General features: G+C 47.4%; 1 protein-coding gene across 1 annotated transcript; it reads left to right on the forward strand.

Annotated features, from left to right (window-relative positions):
- The first annotated feature begins 1087 nt into the window (after positions 1 to 1087).
- LOC144100030 (uncharacterized) lies at positions 1088 to 12995 on the forward strand. Its single transcript, XM_077633076.1, has 4 exons — positions 1088 to 1583; positions 4403 to 4607; positions 5907 to 6154; positions 12758 to 12995. Exons 1-4 carry the CDS (start codon positions 1281 to 1283, stop codon positions 12866 to 12868), a joined length of 867 nt encoding a protein of 288 aa, XP_077489202.1. The 5' UTR covers positions 1088 to 1280; the 3' UTR covers positions 12869 to 12995.
- Positions 12996 to 19160: the final 6165 nt, after the last annotated feature.

Here is a 19160-nt window from a genome sequence, read left to right on the forward strand (position 1 = left end):
GCACGTTAAGGAACCCCATGTGGTCGAAATCACCCGGAGACCTCCACTACGGTGTCCCTCATAGCCTGAGTAGCTTTGGAACGTAAAACCCCTTAAACCATAAGCAAACCTAAATCCCTCTCATTAAGAAAACATACCAAATGCCCAAAACTACGGCCCCCCAAGCGCGGAAGAAGGCGCGCCATAAGTATTCCACCACCATTCTCCACCCCGCTGCGTTGCTGCGCACCCCTGTCTAGGGGCGCATGGTATGTTGAGCAGACAGGAAGTTTGTTTAAACGACCGCCCGAGGGAACACTCTAGTTCTTTCGACAAAGCTGGCGGCTCGAATTTAGCTCTGCATTGCAGGCAACTTGAACAGACGTGCACCCGATTGGTTCACCAGACGTCAGTGATTTTCAAATATAAGGATCAGACACAAAGGGAGTTAGTACAAGTGTATCACATTGATAAGGGTGGTTCCACGTGTGTCGCGAAACCAGCGTCATCACTGGTTAGCCGAGAATTTGCCCTTCTTGATAAGACGTTGTCTGAAGATAAAAATGGGATTCAGTGGGTTATTTGTATGTGTTTCACTTTGCGGAAAATTTATAAATGTCTCTGGTAATAAATCTTCAGTTGAAAGTCAGCGCTGGTGTTGTTGTACTTGTTCCGTCCTTGTGTTTTTCGCGCTGTTCAGCTTTCTGTTCTTCTAAATGTTGAACGAAAGCTGTTTCGTAGCCCACCTGGTGCACCTCAAACTTCATCACCCCAGTGGCCACGCTACCTTTAACATATGCCCAAAAGAGCAGTTAAATCGCAATACCACATGACAGATTGAGATTGCTGAACACTCTTTGAAATGAAGCAGTAAGCCTTGTGTTACGATATGCTAGGCCGAGAAAGAGCTACACTGCAAAACGCCGAAAGGGCTACTTCTAATACGGATGTCGTATTGCACTTGACTGCCAGTCCAACCATGCCGACCTGCGTAGCATGGACCTGTCATGCCATGAACTGCCACCAGTGTGAAAGCTTCTTCAGCGTGCCAGGCAATGTTCGAGAAGGAAGAAAAAGAATGTAAGATCCTCGAGCAGGGCACGCGCTCCTGGACCAGTTAGGACCAGAAGAAGAAGGTCATCCGGTTCATGCGGCCGCACCAGAGCTAGCTCTCTGTCAGACAGCACGATTTCCAGGCGACAAGGAGTAGTGACCGCTGGAGAGCACGTGACGGCATCATCCCATGCGGAAGGGTAGAAGCCGCCGGACGCCGTGCATGAGCCGCGCCCTGGGCTCCGCCCATGGCCGACGAGGACCCGCACGGGGATCTGGTGGCGCTCATCCTGATCTTCGTCGCCGCCGTGCTGCTGGCGGCCGTGGTGTGGCTGCTGATGCGCAAGTACCGCACAGAGCAGATGAAGAGCTTCGAGTGCACGCCGCCCAAGCTGGCCAGTCCCATCCCGTCGCCGCCGTCGGATCTGTCCCTCCTCCTGGCCACCGACCAGCTGCGGCAGCAGCCCGAGCAGCTTCGGAGGCCCGGCTCCATCCAGGAGCAGAGCGCCAGTGCCTCCAAGTTCACGAGCACGGCCGCCGATACCAGCCAGGTACGGCGCAGACGCAGTTTATAATTTTGGCGATATCATTTCATTATGTGGGCCAAAGTGCCGTACAATATTTTTGCTCAGCGTCCAGTCATATCTCAGGTAGCATTTTCTGAAGTCCGTGTCTCGACATATTTACCCTAGACAGGGTGGAGCAGGTGACATATGAATCAGTGGCCGACGAAGAGCAAATTTAATAATTGATTTTTTGGGGAAAGGAAATGGCGCAGTATCTGTCTCATATATCTTTGTACACCTGAACCGCGCCGTAAGGGAAGAGATAAAGGAGGGAGTGAAAGAAGAAAGGAAGAATAGGTGCCGTAGTGGAGGGCTCCGGAATAATTTCGACCACCTGGGGATCTTTAACGTGCACTGACATCGCACAGCACACGGGCGCCTTAGCGTTTTTCCTCCATAAAAACGCAGCCGCCGCGGTCGGGTTCGAACCCGGGAACTCCGGATCAGTAGTCGAGCGCCCTAACCACTGAGCCACCGCGGCGGGCGAAGAGCAAAGCTGGAAGACGATTTACGAGGTGGTCTTGTACCATGGAGGAAGGAACGCTTATAAGAGGCCTCGCTATCCGAGCTGCAGGGTCAAAAGTGCCGAAAGTCACCCGGTTCCGCAAAGGCTACTGGGAGTCTTTGGCTGATCGTGCGCCCACTTGTAGCGCTGGGAGCAGCGAAATCGTCTGCATCATTGCTGGCTGCACATGCGTTAGCGTGCTGAGGAGGTGGTGGCCAACTAGCGAAAGCAGCCCTCACATAAAATGAGACGCAACGGCCTCTCCCAAATTCTCTCCTTCCTCTATGACCTACAAATGGGGATGGCCTTATACAAATACAGGGAGGGAGGTGCGCAACTGCATTGCAGAGAACCCATTCACGGATACACATTAATACCGATGCACCACGAACGCCGGCCACGCTAGGCACGGCCAATTCTGTATAGTGCGCTTATAGAAGGTGTGCTCAGCACGCATTACACAAAGTGGGGTAAGGTGTTCAATGCCGCTCCCCCTAAAAGTCAACCAAATATTGTTTATTCATTCTCCGCGTGTGCAAACCCCAGGTCCTCGCACTGGCATATCAAACGGCCGAATAGCCAAACAGCCACAAACGTCTCCAATAATTGGATGAGACTGCATTTAGCCGGAGACTGGGCATTAGCTGCAAGCCATTTCGTTTCTTCCCTGGAAGCCGAAACGACCATGAACGCCGGGTGAACGCCGCTGAGAGTTGAATACTTCTGCCCATTCCTCTCCTCCACCCTGGCAAAAACGTGCCAGTGATGGTGCAGTCCAAAAGCGCCCACACACAGAGTTCACGTGAGTGTGGTGCAAACTGTTGGTGAACATGCATGTTAGCGGTACGACATACTACGTTGAATGCGATACCATTGATAACAGACGATGCCCCATATACAGCGATGTAACCTTGAAGGTATTGGTGAGCGCTACCAAAATACGGAAAGGGACCAACACACAAGACAAGCGCTTTCTAACAACTGTTTATTATCTGAAGGAGCATGCCTATATACACATATTAACGCCAAGTCATACACAGAAGAGGGAAGAGCACACGACGCTGACAAGAGCGATATGAAGGAAAAATATATAATAATAAAATATCAACACGTGCCTTTACAACAGCCGAAGATTGCTATTCCTGAGGTAGTTTAATTCGGTTCTCCCTAGCATCACCGAAGGGGAGCTGATGCATTGGTTATCTGGAGCAACGTGCATAGCGAAAGCTTCGATAATTTCGCGTTCCCGTCTGTTTCTGGCCCGACCTATTACCTTGGTGTTGTTTAGCATCGGGGTGCATTTGCAGTGTGCGCAATGTGGTGCCAGGTTTCCTGATTTCGCTACTTGCTCGCATAATCTTTCGTGCTCTCTGAGCCTCTTGTTCAGGCATCTACCCGTTTGCCCTACGTAAGTTCGTTGACAGCTAAGTGTCGTGTTTGACGTCAAACACGACATCACCTATCGAGAGTGTGAAGAAAACGTCATTTACAGCTTTCCACTTAGCTGTCAACGAACCTACGTAGGGCAAACGGGTAGATGCCTGAACAAGAGGCTCAGAGAGCACGAAAGATTATGCGAGCAAGTAGCGAAATCAGGAAACCTGGCACCACATTACGCACACTGCAAATGCACCCCGATGCTAAACCACACCAAGGTAATAGGTCGGGCCAGAAACAGACGGGAACGCGAAATTATCGAAGCTTTCGCTATGCACGTTGCTCCAGTTAACCAATGCATCAGCTCCCCTTCGGTGATGCTAGGGAGAACCGAATTAAACTACCTCAGGAATAGCAATCTTCGGCTGTTGTAAAGGCACGTGTTGATATTTTATTATTATATATTTTTCCTTCATATCGCTCTTGTCAGCGTCGTGTGCTCTTCCCTCTTCTGTGTATGACTTGACGTTAATATGTGTATATAGGCATGTTCCTTCAGATAATAAACAGTTGTTAGAAAGCGCTTGTCTTGTGTGTTCGTCCCTTTCCGTATTTTGGTAGCGCTCACCAATACCTTCAGCGATGTAACGCTTCTTAAAAAGGTTCGTCATAGGGCAGATTCCTGAAATCGACAAACATAGAAAGAGGGCGGCGGAGAGTAATGTTGGCCGGTGAGATTAAGAAGTTTGCGGGCATATGGTGATCGCAGATATCACAGTAAATGTATTATTGGAAGGATATAGGATAGGCCTTTGCACAGCAGTGGACGTGTTTAGGCTGATGATGATACATTAAAAAATGCCGAATGGCTAGTTCTCTCGGAATCAGTACTAAAGGGCTTCTGATTTATGTGTGTGTGCAGGCGGACCAGTCGAAGCTAGAAGCCGAGGAGATGCTAAAGCCACCGCCGAAGCCGAAAGATCGACCCCACGGACACCAGAGCGGGTCCGTGGGCTTGCGAGATTCCAAGGGCGCAGCAAAGCGGTCGGCCAAGCCGAAGGAAACGGAGGCGAGCAGAAAGAAAAGCAGACGGTCATCCGCAACCATCCGCGAGAAGTCTATTTCTGGTAAGGAAGCAGGATAACCTGGATCACATGACTTCACAGGGCTTCGTGGGAGTTTAAAAAGTGGTTTTTGGAGCATTCCAATTTCTTTCTTGAGGCGTTCGAGTATTGCTTTGATGACTGTCTCAGAATTTCTCTTACGTCTCACAGGAGTTAATAGAGAAATAGCTATACAAGCTCAACAGTCAAGTACTTGTAAAAGAATGGAGTAGAGCCACAAAAAGTTTAAACAGGGACATCTTAGAAACCTATCACCAATCACTTTTTATTCGCACAATAATACTTAACATATAAATTTCCAGCCCACATTTGGCACGGTAATCATGTTACTCAAGTGGGCCTGAGCCACAAGCATACGAGAGATGGCGAGTGGGCGCTCCCACTAATGAGCTAAACACGAATTACCCCATATGGTTGTAAAATGTGCTCTAGCGCACTCGCTAAAAGAGGTACTGCAAGACTCGAAGTAGATGGCAACATCAGGGTTGGCATGGAAGCAGATTCCCACCAGAAAACATGCATAATTCTCGGGGTTAACAATGGGAGGAAATTTAAACCGCTAAAACGGAGGTTTTATTGATGTTTCGAACGAACTAAATCTTAGCCAAAATCTCTCTTCAGTTTTGACCGCACTAACGGCATTGTCACGATGATACCCCTGCCTTCACTAACCGCAAGAACTTCACAAGTTTTCTTGTTGAAATGTGCTCACTTCCCGCCTGCAACTGTCCGTAAAAATGTAGGTATTTCATATTTTTAGGAGTGAAAATCTGCTCTTGCTCGTGGAGCATATCCTGCTTGCATTAGGAAGTGCGCTAGACAACCGTTAACTCCTTGATATGGTCCTTCGTGTTCAGAGTGGTGATGTGGTTGAGATTCGCCTGTGCCATGACTAAAGTGTGCGCCACAAAGGTCTGCTTGGAAGTGGGAACACCTGTGGTGGAAAAGGCGTGAGACGTAATCGTGCCATGTGTTATTCGCGCACTCGGCGTTAGGTTCCACATATGTGTTCCATGCTGCATGCGAAAATGGGAATTAGGTTATCCGAAAATATCGTATTCGATGAATTTAGCGGACTTCCTCTTGAACTACTGTTGTAGAGCGGACATTCGGCGGCAGCAACGACATAGGTAGAGCAATGTGTGTGTCTCACTTAACAGAGGCGTTTGAACGAGCTTACTGGTCAGCCTTGGAGTCGTCGGTAGCCTCGTGTGTGTATGCCACTGCGGCACATAGATTGCAAAGCTATCTAGAATTTCACGAAGAGCACTTCCTTCTTGAAATAAATGTGCCATTCTACAGCTCCAACGAAGCGCAGGTCGAAGCACCATCGTCCGGAGCCATCTGCGCCAGAAGTGTTGAAGACCGCGCCGGCAGACAGGCTCTCAGTGGCGACGTCTTCGTGTCCGCACCAGAAGGGCTCTCTGACGCCAAGAGCGGCTGTGGTCAGCGCCTCCACCCCTGCGGCTTCGTCACCTGCCACTCCCGCCTCGGCTACAGGCGCGGGTGTCAGGAGGAACCCTACTACCGCGGCGGAAAATGTCACGCAGGTAACGACGGCATGCTCCGCCAATTTCGTGGAATGCCAGCATGCTGGCTCGGGTAACGATAAGCGTGTACCACTGATGGCACGCTGTATACGTTTACCCTTTCCTAGATGGCGCCACTGAACAACGCCCTATAGGACGTGTTTGGTCCCTGTCTCCGTTGAATGAAATGTCGCTGGCGTAACAATGCCAAGCTTTAATCTATGTCCTGTCAGTATTGTTCAACGGTTAGGGCTGTTGCGAACGAAAGCATTTTTGTAGCAATACCCTTCATAAAAAAAGGAGGACTTAAGGGCAACTTTTGGAGTTGGCGGTCGAGTGTGCCTGGTCGTGTTCAGAAAATGAATTTGTTAGCGTGCTTCATATAAGAAATTATTGTTGACAGAAAATTTATCGCACACGAAAGGTGGCCGCATTACACCACCTCCCCGTCCCTAAAGTGCGCCTGTTGCTTTCCAGCTCCCTGACTAAAGAGAAATTGCACTGGTTTGTGAAGTTTAAAGTTCCACGCTTGTTCTTCGTTTCCGTATTCTGATAAGAACGAAATGTAGAAACTTTGTCATGAAGATGTGTCAAGATTAGATTGAAGAAACCTCAAGTACCTCATACTGACTAATGCTGAAGTAATTGGGCAAAATAGTTTTGACTTGAATAGAGCGTGGCGCTAAAGGGTACATGGACTACGCAGGCAGCAGACCTGGGCCCGTCCTCTGTCCTGTGCCTTTTGTGCCCATGTCGCCTATAGCACCATTCTCTGTTCAAATAGATACTTCATATACGACCGGTACGTTCGGAAGCGTCAGTCACTTTGACGTCAGCTTTCCTGGCCTCTGTGTATGCGGAATCACGGTGCACATGAATGGCCTATACATCTATGTTTTTCACGCACTTCTCTCAATTTCGCTTTGAAGAGCGAGAGAGCATGGACTTTGATGTGACGCTGGACTCGGCGCCGACGATATCCTGCACAAGAGTCGCACAGCCCAGATGGGCCGTCAGCTGGTTTGAGGCTGTGCAGGCCGTCACTTCGGGAGAAGCTTATCATAGCCTGGAAAATTTTATTTTCTCGTGTCAAGCAGCTATATTCAATCCCACATTTTCACTATCACTTGATCTCAAGGCTAAAACAGCCTAAGTCCGAATACGACTGAATGCTTGCAATACACACAATTATAAAAGGTCCTAGAGGGTCTCCACTTAAAGCACGCTATTAGCAGACGTTCGCAACAATATTTCTTTTTTCATGTGGCGCCTCGGGATAGAAACATGAGCTTTAGTTTTCGTACTGATAACAGCGTTTTGTTCTTTCTCTGTACCCTAGCTCCTCTTCATTCAGAACATGGTTCATATATACACCCAGAGTGAGGCAGCTGCTGAGCATTTTCTATCCTTACAGTGTCTTCTTACCTCATCCTCCCATTGAAAAAGGAGGCTCAGAATGAGTGAGGATTGCCCGATGTATGTTTAATGTAAGGTCCGCTCTTGCAATATTGTTGGTACTGCGAAGCCCTTCATGCAACCTGTCGAAAAATTATGAAGCACTAAATTGGCGACTTTTACTTGCCTCTTGAGCTTTCAATAATAATAATAATAATTGGTTTTTGGGGGAAAGGAAATGGCGCAGTATCTGTCTCATATATCTTTGGACACCTGAACCGTGCCGTAAGGGAAGGGATATAGGAGGGAGTGAAAGAAGAAGGGAAGAATAGGTGCCGTAGTGGAGGGCTCCGGAATAATTTCGACCACCTGGGGATCTTTAACGTGCACTGACATCGCACAGCACACGGGCGCCTTAGCGTTTTTCCTCCATAAAAACGCAGCCGCCGCGGTCAAGTACCCTGCAGGCTTCACGTAATGTCTTCTGTCGAAAAAAAAAAAAACTCTGACGCTTTTCGCCCTACCTTCCATGTGAGATGAACTGTCCTAGCTGGTATACACACCCTGCTATTGCATGCCAGGTTCTGAGGAAGACGCTGAGTAGGGCCGCTCAGTAGAAACTCCAGCTCGTTGAGCGATGTTGATTCACTGGTAAAGCCAAGCAAAAGCGTGTATTCAAACGGACGCATCGCAAGCCCTGGCCGGGCCATAAACAAATAAAGCGACCTCCTGGTTTATTTTAGTTCAAAAGCCTCCTAGCCCGAAAAACCTACCCGTTTGCGTCAAGCCGCTTAGGAAAGGGGATAACTGGCTCTCAAGTTCAGTCGACACCCAAATTGGTAAATTGGTTTTTAGGGAAAGGAAAAGGCGGAGTATCTGCTACAGATATCGGCGGACACCTGAACTGCGCCATAAGGAAAGGGAAAAAGGAGGGACTAAGGAAAGAAAGAAAGAGGTGCCATAGTGGAGGGCTCCGGAGAATAATTTCGGCCACCTGGGGATCTTTAACGTGCACTGACATCGCACAGCACACGGGCGCCTTAGCGTTTTTCCTCCATAAAAACCCAGCCGCCGCTAAATTGGTTTTTAGGGAAAGGAAATGGCGGAGTATGTGCTTCAGATATCGGCGGACACCTGAACTGCGCCGTAAGGGAAGTGAAAAAGGAGGGCCTAAGAAAAGGAAGAAAGAGGTGCCGTAGTGGAGGGCTCCGGAAAAATTCCGTTCACCTGGGGATCTTTAACGTGCACTAACATCGCACAGCACACGGGCGCCTTAGCGTTTCGCCTCCATCGGAAAGCAGCCGCCCGTGTGCTGTGCGATGTTAGTGCACGTTAAAGATCCGTCAATCGCACTTTAAGCTAAATGACGTAGTGACAGAGAGAAGTGCGCTGCATGCGTTGGCGCTGACAACGTTGTGGCAGAAACACGCCACTGGAGCAACATGACGCCGGTGTTCAATGGGTTCATTGTCGTTAGCTTTGACGACGCTGCAGACTCCGTTGAATTTGAGGAAAGGAAAGGCGCATAACTGGCCCCCTGGGTCAGTGGAGTCGCGATATGAGGTACGTGGCCGTGCTGTAAATTGAAAATTGGCTTTTGAGGAAAAAAAATGGCGCAGTAACAGTCCCACGTTAGGACTGACGCTTGGGTGAGTTGGTATGCCATTTTCAAGAACAGCGCGAATTTGACAAGGACTGAAGGAAGACACACACAGACAGGCGCTGGCTTGCAACTAAAGGTTTACTGCTTGAAAGGTGGAAATAAATAGAGCAGGTTTTATTCGAGGTTTCAGAAGCTCATGAGAAAAAAGGTCTCATGGCTTGCTCATTTGTTTTTAAGGAAGTTTATTATTCACTTCCGCATGATGAGCTGTTTTCGTGCACTGGAGAATGCATAGAAAAACACGGCGTTGTCGCCTTCCAAAATGAAGCAGTCCTCTCCGTCGCAGGGTTCCTGAAGTGTATTTAACATTGTATTTAACATTTGTTATCTGGGATGTAAACTTTATCTGCAGAAAAAAGGAGTGTGCATCGGTTCATGCATAGCGCCCGTACTTAGTGATCTGTTACTCGCACGAAAGGACAGAAGGCTCCAACGACAATTAGAAGGGTCAAAAGCTTAAACTTGGACTGTTTTCGATTTGTTGATGATTTCTTTGTTCTATTAGACACCAATGTCCATAACTTTGAAGCAGTCATGCAACCGATTCAAGATATTTTTTTGTCCAGTGTTTTCATCCACTCACGCTGACTTCTGGTGTTCCTGAAAATGACACGATTCGATTTCTTGACCTCAGACTCAGCTTTACGCTAAATCATACTTGCTGGTCTTATGAACCGCGAAGCAACAAGCCTCTGCTTCCGTTCGCAGCGTCGCATTCTAAACTGGTTAAGCGCGCCGTGGCTAAGTCATGCTACAACAATGCTCTAAATAAATCATGCATTCACTTTCAACAAGATAACATGTTTCATACATTACAAAAAAGGCTATGCAGAAACTAGGTTACATGAGAAGAACCCTGCGCAATTCTACACAAGAGATAAAACTCCTTGCCTTCAAAACTTTTATCAGACCCGTTCTTGGATACGCTTCTGTAGTCTGGGATCCGTGCACTCAATTAAACATTGCCAAACTCGAAAGCATCCAAAAAAAAGGCAGCTCGATTCATCTATAACTCATATAGTTGGCGTACCTCAGCAACTGCACGTGTGGAAAAAGCTAATTTAGATCCATTACAATTGCGACGGTATTTTGAACGAATGAAATACATGCATCTACTCTACAATAGTAAGCTAGGTATAGATAGTAGCATTTATATCGAACATGTTATATGGCGATGTACACGATCAAACCATTCCAAAAAATTAAAAGAATATATGTGCCGAACAGATGCCTTTCAAAATTCCTTTTTTCCGAGAACCGTCCGTCAGTGGAACGCTTTGCCTTGTGACGCTGTGGAATGCCCGACTGTCGAATCTTTCTTATCAAAATTGAAGTGCATAAGTTAACTCAACCTAAGCGTTTTTGGTTCCCGCTATTGATATTGCTTTGTGGTTGTGATTATTGTCATTGCTGATGGATCAGCGTATGTCTACCGTTAGTGTTTATTTACTAAAGCGTGCTATTGATGCCGGTGTTCTTGTGTTATGTGCCAGTGTTGTTTCTATATGCCTGAACAGCGCGAGCTTGTACAAAGCATTTTTCTTTCTTATTTTTTCTTTTTTCTTTTTCTTTTCTTCTCGTTGTTAATCTGCTCAAGCAGGCGGATGATACCACTGTTATCATTATCATATCTTGTAGCGCTTTTTTGTACTTTCTTCACCATGTATGCTCACTCCTGCCAAAGGCCTTCTGCGAATGCTGGCAGTACCTCTGAAATAAATCAATAAATAAACATCACTTTGTGAAGATAGGATATCCCAAACAACTGCTCGTGTCCGTATCTGAATCGATGCTCACAAGTTTAAGCAAAAACAAAAAGAAAAAACTGATAAAATTCGCCAAGGTAAAAGAAAAGACAGTTCCATACATAATAAATTTTCTTATAAATAAGGATAGGCGACCGAACTTACGTAACAGTTGTTTCTTCCGCACCCGAAAAGCTTAGAAAATTGTGCAAACAAGTTAACGTCATTGGTACTAGGCGCGAACACACACAGAACACAAGGAAGGCGCTTTGTCCCGTTTCCTTCCTTGTGTTCTGTGTGTGTTCGCGCCTAGTACCAAAGATGAATTGTGACCAACTCGCGCAAGAAGACGTTCTTTTAAGTTAACGTCAAATTCACTCCACAAAAGTGCACCACAAAGCATAAGAATAATTTTGTTGCATGCCAAGAAGGCCTCATATACTCCATTCCGCTTTCATGCAGAAAGCAGTACTTTGGACAGACGAGCAGATGCCTAAACGAGCGCCTAAGAGAACATAACCATCATGTTCACAATACAGCTCAAGGGCATCTCGGCATCCACTGCCCAGATTGTGACAGCAAAACTTACCAGTCATGCTTCCAGCAAGCAAGTGTTGAGCAGACACCCAAACACGGTAACTCGAGAAATTATTGAAGCCTCTCAAATCGCCTGGTTAAAGGACACATGTGCCAACAGTTCCTCCTTAGCGTTATCAGCCAATGAATTCGAATTTCTATCTGCAGCGAAGTAATGCTGCTGTATCATTTTGGTTCTTTTTTCGCGTGCATGGATAAGTGTGTATCATCCACGATGTTTTCTTATTGTTGTTTGGAGCCTGATCTATTTATTTCCACGTTCCAAGCAATCAGTCTGTGTGTGCCTTCCTTCAGTCCTTGTCTAATTCGCGCTGTTCTTCTTAAAAACTGTCCCACATCTCGGAGGACACTCGAACCGCGCTGTAAGTGAAGGGAGGAAGGTGGGAGTGAAAACAATAATGAGGTGGCCGTAGTGGAGGGCTCCGAAATAATTTCGACCACCTCGGGATCTTTAACGTGCACTGTCTTCACACAGCACACGGGCACCCTTGCGTTTCGCCTCCATTGAAACGCAGCCGCCGCGGTCGCGGAACCAGGGAACTCCGGGCTAAGTAGCCGAGAGCCCTAACCACTGAGCCACCGCGGTGGGTGCCGTGGTGTCCACCTGCAAAAAAGTGTCCACCTGCGAAAAAAACGTGCTTTCTCACAATATTTAGTGCTTAGCAATGCCACACCGTCAGCCATTTTTTTTTTACGCACTGCGACTTGTGTCAGCGCCAGAGAGAATTTTTTGTTAAAGGTTATCATCACCAACAGCTTTCAAATATATATACGTGTTCATGTTAGGCGCAGCGGCGCACATATTCTATCAAATTTTTTAACCTCCTAACTTCATTAGTCTCCTGGCCACCCATGACTGTTTTCGTTCTTTCGTTGTTTTCACTCTCAAATTGTGTGAAATGTGAGTTCGACGAATTACACGCCCTCCCCATATCAATTTATTCTCTAGTGTTTCCGACGACATATCCTCCACTCGCTTTTGCTGCCTAAAGCCGTGCTTTCGGTCTATTGATGTTGCGCCAATCTAAATTTTCAGTGCTTCGTGCTCAGTTCCCTTTGGTTGCCTTGAAGTTTGGATTTTGTAGAGTAAGCTGGCCATAGGGTCACTGTAAAATGTAAGACATCATTTTTCTGCGTGCCTGTATTTGCGCCCGATCTGAAACTTTCGCTATTGTTGCACTGCTGACATTCGAAACTAACTAACGTTATGTCACTGCATCGCAGGACCATCCGCGTAAGGCCTCTCTTTGCGAGGAACTGTCGCCAGTGTCTGTCGTCGCCAGCGCGCAGCAAGTTGCGACCTCACCTGAAGCTGGAGGCGACGACGACCTCTAGCCAACGCCGGCCGATTCGCTCAGCAGCGATTAGACGCAGGCATGTCCCCAGTGCTGTATGGACGCCGCCTGGACACCGATATCCGAACTTTTCACACGCTCCAAGTTACACAGGTTTTTACGCGTATTCGCACAGATATATAACACGTGCGCAGAAGTATCAAATGTGCTGCTAAAGTGCACACAATATACCATATCATTCACATTAGTCTTGTTGTGTTTTCGAGTGCTCTTGGTGTTTTTTTTTACATTCTAATCATTCTTCCTATGAAAATGCCTGGAAAAGCTCGAAAACTTAAGGATGACCAGAGGTCTTCTTGAGAAGGCCTCTGGTCATCTGGTCATCTGGTCCAACCACTGATTTCATTCCCTTTTGTCCTAAGTGTCTGTAAACCAGCAAACAAGATCTACCACCTGGTTTGACTGTTTTAAGATCCCTGAATTTGCTCCTTACCCGCGTAGTGGCACCCACGGAGAGTCTCATGTTTAAAATCTCTGGATGGTGCAGAAGGGTTTCGCGTTCATCCGCACACTGCTATTCTGTCTGCAGAAGTGCGGTAAGCTTCCGACTACACTGCTGAGAAGCACCTCTCTAAACTGCACACCTTCCACCTTGCCTGTATGTACACTTGGTGGCACATGTGGTGAGCGCTAGTGGATCCGTTAATGCTAGTCACACTAGAGTTTTATAATAGACGTACCGCAGAGAACGCGTGTGTTCCAGTACCCTGTTGCGTGGGCTGAACTTTGCACCATTGCCAGCAGTCATGCCTTATGTGATCCTGTGCTGAGTAACGACGGCAGAGCAGGAGACATGCATTGTAAACGGATGGTGGGTCAACCGCGTCGGATAATGCATTGCGTTTTTGAGCTTTGTTTTTCGAAATAAAGCCAATTCCAAACCATGCCGCACCGTGTAGTGTTATTACATTTAACCAGCTTGTGTCTGGTAACTGTGTATGTAAAAAAAATGTACTAATAAAATGTGCCTTTTTTCGTTTATCTGTAGCCCAGCCCAGGAACTGGTGGGAACGAAAGTGACCCAGCCTTAGTTCGTAAATGAGTCTTGGTCGTGAATGGGAGCGCGTCGAGTACTTTCGCTGCACACGCTTAGCCTCCCGACCATGGCGCATGCCCTAACCAAGTCTCTGCTATGAATATATAAGCAAAACACATTTTTAGCAGTTTTCACTGCAGAACGCCTTCTTAAACTAACAGGTCCGTCCGCCCATCAGACTTCTCGCTCCTTCTCGCTGCTTCTCGCCGTTTTATATATCAAGTCTTCAACCCAGAAAAGCCTTAGAGCCTTTACCATAGATATCAAGGATTTGTTTCACTCACTGCCGCAATCTGATATGCTTTGCTGTGTTGACTGTATTGATAGGCTTGGTAATGTTGCTTTCCAGAACGCTCCGGTACATCGAGCAGTGGCTTTATGGAACCTCTTAGTCTACCTTAGATCTACTTTCATACAGTGGGATGGGCGGCCATATCTGCGAAAAGAAGGAATAGGAGTGGGCTTGGTGGCACGGAAACGATGGGCCACACTCACCTGTGAATCTTTCCCGTCGTTTGTGCAGGTGAGCAGTTGTCATTCCATATATGCAAAACGCTCTAGTAACCGCTTTTTATTCGTGCTGCCAAGCTCACACTGCGCATGCGATACTGTCTATGAATGTTCTCGTGTCATGTTTGACTTCCTCCTGATGGCCGGTGATATCGAGTCCAATCCTGGACCCACTGAGCCATCTGCATCAGATCTGCTCAAAGCCATCCAAGCCATCCAGTCCGGGCAGTTAACTGTCCTAGAAGAGTTAAATCTATAAAATCATCTCTGACCGACCACGAAAACTCAGTGAGGTTTACAACCGCATTTCTAAGATCGAAGCAGATTTCGCTTCCTTCTATTCAATAAAACGTGAAGTAGAAAATATCAAATCTACTACAGCCGAATGCAAGGCTCAGATTGCAACGTTGACTGCTCGCCTGGACGACACTGAAAACCGAGCACGAAGAAATAATCTAGTGTTTTATGGTGTGAAAAAAACGACCTATTTTAGATAAGTTAGCTCACTTTAAAGACAAACAGCATGTGCTATTATTATGCAGCAAATTTAAAGTTACTGGCTACAGCGTCTCCGAAGATTATTCCCCCACCACTCGTCTTGCGTGGTAACGCCTCTGTGAATACGAGAAACGTAATAAGCTCACCTTTAAAGTGCGATATGACAGGCTGATATCCGGAAATAAGTCATATGTATTCGACCCTGCCACTCATCACTCATCGCTCCCGGTCCCATCGCTTCCAGTCATCTTTCTTGGGCACAAACATCTGTAGAGTAATCCCAGAACGCGGCTCATTATGTAACCTTGTTGAATAATGCTCCACTAATGAAGCTTTATTTACCGAAACTTGGCTTACCTCTGCAATTAATGACACGGATATATTGCCCTCTGTTCCAAATTTTGGTATATTTCGAGCGGACCGTACGGACGGGAGGGGTGTAGGAGTTCTCATTGCTACTGATCGCTTATTAAGTTGCTCTCGTGTGGACATTGCAAGCCCGTTAAAAATTATATGGCTTTGCTGTGATGCATCCTATCCACGTGTTATATTTGCAATAGAAGGGACATCTGGGCTAGTATGGGTCTCATCATTGGAAGCTTGTAAAAGATGGCAGAAAACCATTTTGCCGAAGTAATTCGCTGCAGAAACACGGCTATATTTGCTGGAAACAAATGCTACTGCTTTCCCTTAGATGCGTTCCAATTTGTTCGTATTAGATGCGAGAATTCAATTTTCAAGGAAATAAATAGGCTCGACATAGCCAGAAAGAGGCATAGAACCGACTATGAGAGACGTGTCCTCCATATGTGCTTTTAATATTGAGGCAAGTCCACTTTTCGCAATGCAACAAGAAAAAAATTTTGAGGGCGTTCAATGTAATTCGCGCACCAAAATGCGAGAGCTTGTATTTTCTTGTAAAAATATATAAAGCGCACTCAAGACAACGGACAAGGAAGACCAAACAACACAGGCGATTACTCGCCACTGGGCGTTTATTAACAATCGGCGCACGTGTGTTGCCGACCCCATGGTGGTTTTGCATGAAAAGAGTTTTATCTTGACGCGCCTGCATGGGCACTTATCCTGATGCGCCTGCGTGAAGGCTTTTGTTTTGTTTACGGTGTTTCCTCTCTTTTTGTGTGTTTCTTCGCTACTCTTCCCGTTGTTGGTTGACATGTTCTGCCTATGCCCGACCCGGTGCCCACTCCTCTAAGTTTAATTTGTTGTACTCTCAAATTTCAAATGCCGGCACAGTGGGACGGATGCCGGACACAGCTTATTTGCTCAAGCGATGCTTGTATGATATATGCTATTCTATAAAAACATAACCTCCCCTGACGTCACTGTAGTATTTTTTAAAGATTTCCTATGGTGGAAAAACCATTATGTTTAAGGTGGGTGACACCTCGCTCAATTTTCAGTGAAATTATCCACTTAGCGGAGCATACCACTGCCAGTTCAGGTTACACCCTTTTGTCACATGGGGTCTACGGTTGTGCACGTGACATTTGAGACTGTTATTAGTGCGCTAGCACTAAGACCCCCACGCACCGATTTCGCCACAGCCTGAATCTCACAAGCCCCCGTCGCACGATGGCCGCAGGTGCCATCGCAGGGCAGTGGTGCATCGCGTATCCACGGCACCACTGCGCCAGGAGTGGTATGAGTACGTTCAGGGTTCTATCAATTCAAACCAGAGAATGACAAATTCCGCATATATGGGCATTAACCCACTAAAGGTTTCGTGCAATACTTTCAAGGCGGAACTTGAGCGTAACCTCCAGTGTGCGCTAGCACTACGGCTCCCTCCCACTCGCCTATCTCGCCGATCTTTGAAGATCACATCGCCTTGAAAAGGCATAACAACGCGACTCGTCCGTTTTTAACGCGGCAGCTTCAAGGAAACGTTCTGCGACAGTGTGTCGCAGAAAAGCCGGTATCGTCGGCGTCGGCCGTGAGCGAAAGGTACCTCCTCCTCCGCGTGAGCAAAAAATCTCTCCTCCTCTGTGTGAGCGAAAAATGCCTCCTCCTCCGTGTGAGCGACAAATCCCTCCTCCCCCGTGTGAGCGAAAAGTACCTCCTCCTCCGTGTGAGCGAAAAATCCCTCCTCCTCCGTGTGAGCGAAAAGTACCTCCTCCTCCGTGTGAGCGAAAAATCCCTCCTCCTCCGCGTGAGCGAAAAATACCTCCTCCTCCTCCACGTGAGTCCCGGGTTCGAACCAGACCACGGCGGCTGCGTTTTTATGGAGGCAAAACGCTAAGGCGCCCGTGTGCTGTGCGATGTCAGTGCTCGTTAAAGATCCCCAGGTGGTCGAAATTATTCCGGGGCCCTCCACTACGGCACCTCTTTCTTTTTTCGCTCCCTCCTTTTTTCTTTCCCTTACAACGCGGTTCAGGTGTCCAACGATATGTGAGACAGATACTGCGCCATTTCATTTCCCCCAAACCAATTATCATTACTCCGCGTGAGCGAAAAATCTCTCCTCCTCTTCCTCCTCCTCGCAATGTACGTCACTGCTCCAACAGATAGCGCGCGACGGCAGCGCCTCCTAGGGTGCCTCAATGCCAGCGCCGGATCGAGACAACTTAAGCGACGCCGGCATATTTAATCACAACTGGCCTCTCCCATGTACCGCGAAATGCTCAAATGGTAGCCCAGTGTAGCTCTCGCTGCAAAAGGCCATTCAAGTTAAAGCACTTTGAAGCGCGCCGAGAGCATGAACGGCGCCGTTACAGACGCTAGCGCCGCTGATCCCGTGTGATTCAATATGGCGGCGCCGCTGAAGTTGTCTCCACCCCGGCGGCGCTGGCATCGAGGCACCCTAGCGCCTCCCGCTCGTCTCGTTCGGGCGCAGTGGGGCCGTGCGGGCACGCAGGAATCACGCGGTGAGCGGCGAACACAGCGCACATCCAAAGCGCGTTCACCACGAAGCTTGCGGCTTGCTGCCCGTTCGTTCGGCGCGGAAGCTATGCTGGCGTTCGTGGCATCGGGTTTGTCGAGAACGATGTGCCGATGAATTACGACTGCAACTTGAGTCCCGCGCGTTTCGGCAAGGCGCCTGGCAGCGGTTCTACGTGGTTTGCCGCTCCGCGCGTCCGTTTCACCGTACGTAGCAGAGCAATTTGTCTAACGGTCAAGGCGTCGCGCCTAACGGGCGATGGCGTTCCGTCGACTCCCTGGCAGTGTTGCAACACGCTGTCGCGTTGCATTCTTAAATGCGATTCTTAAGCGACCTTCAATTTTTTTAAACGCTAGGCCTATTATCACGCTGTCAGTTATGGCGGCTACCTTCGAAATCCGTGCTGGAAAGACTGGTACGGCCACTTCATGCGTAAAACAACGCGTCGCGCTTCAAAAAATCAGAAATAAAGATGGACGTCGTGAAGCTATACGGCACGCCAAGGAAGTGCTGAAACTTTTGTCTTATACGGTGGAGTGCCTCACTAAAGGACACTGCAGCTGGTTTTTCATTGCGTAAGCTTTTTCGGATGATATATTTCGTTTTATTTTTGAAGCATAGAGCTGAAATTCCTTGAGCGTGGAAGTATACGCTGTGCGTGAATTTATTTTTTGTAGTCATTCATGTTATTTTAGCGAAGTAAGGGTTGTAAATATACACACACTTCCGCATTTTCTCAATAGTAGAACATAATGCCTGCCTGAAAACGTCATTGTTAGGAGAAGCTGAGGAAGACCTCAGTGCAGTATATTAAATATGCTTTGTAGAGAAAAAAACTCACTAAATGACGAACTAATTCAGACCAATTTATCCTCAATGCCTGATATCGTTTAAGGATATCAATTCTCGCTTTCTAATTTTCAATTTCTTCGCTCTCTCAGCATCGTTTTCGTCTAATCTATAGTGAAACACACGGGGCAGTCAGTGCGCCTCTAATTTTGCATTTTTAAGCCGGCATCTGACGATGACCACCCTGGACTTGCAGAAAAAGACAGCCCTTTAACCAACTAGCCTCAAAACATTGCTCGAACTGAATGACATACCAGCTGATCTTAACGACCATTGAAGGCCATATAAACTACTTGGCGAGAACAAGCACTGTTTGCTTTCTACTATTTCTATTCGAAGGCATGCTGTTAAAGCCATTCACAAAGTTATAAATGTTCAAAGCCGCATATTTTAAGGTACAAGAATGTGTGCCTTTAAGGCGAATTTCTTAAATGACGTCGGCAAAGTTTTGCTTAACGGTTTGCCTTGTGCTCCATA

The sequence above is a fragment of the Amblyomma americanum genome, chromosome 8 (genome assembly GCF_052857255.1).
Source record: "Amblyomma americanum isolate KBUSLIRL-KWMA chromosome 8, ASM5285725v1, whole genome shotgun sequence".
NCBI lineage: Eukaryota > Metazoa > Arthropoda > Arachnida > Ixodida > Ixodidae > Amblyomma > Amblyomma americanum.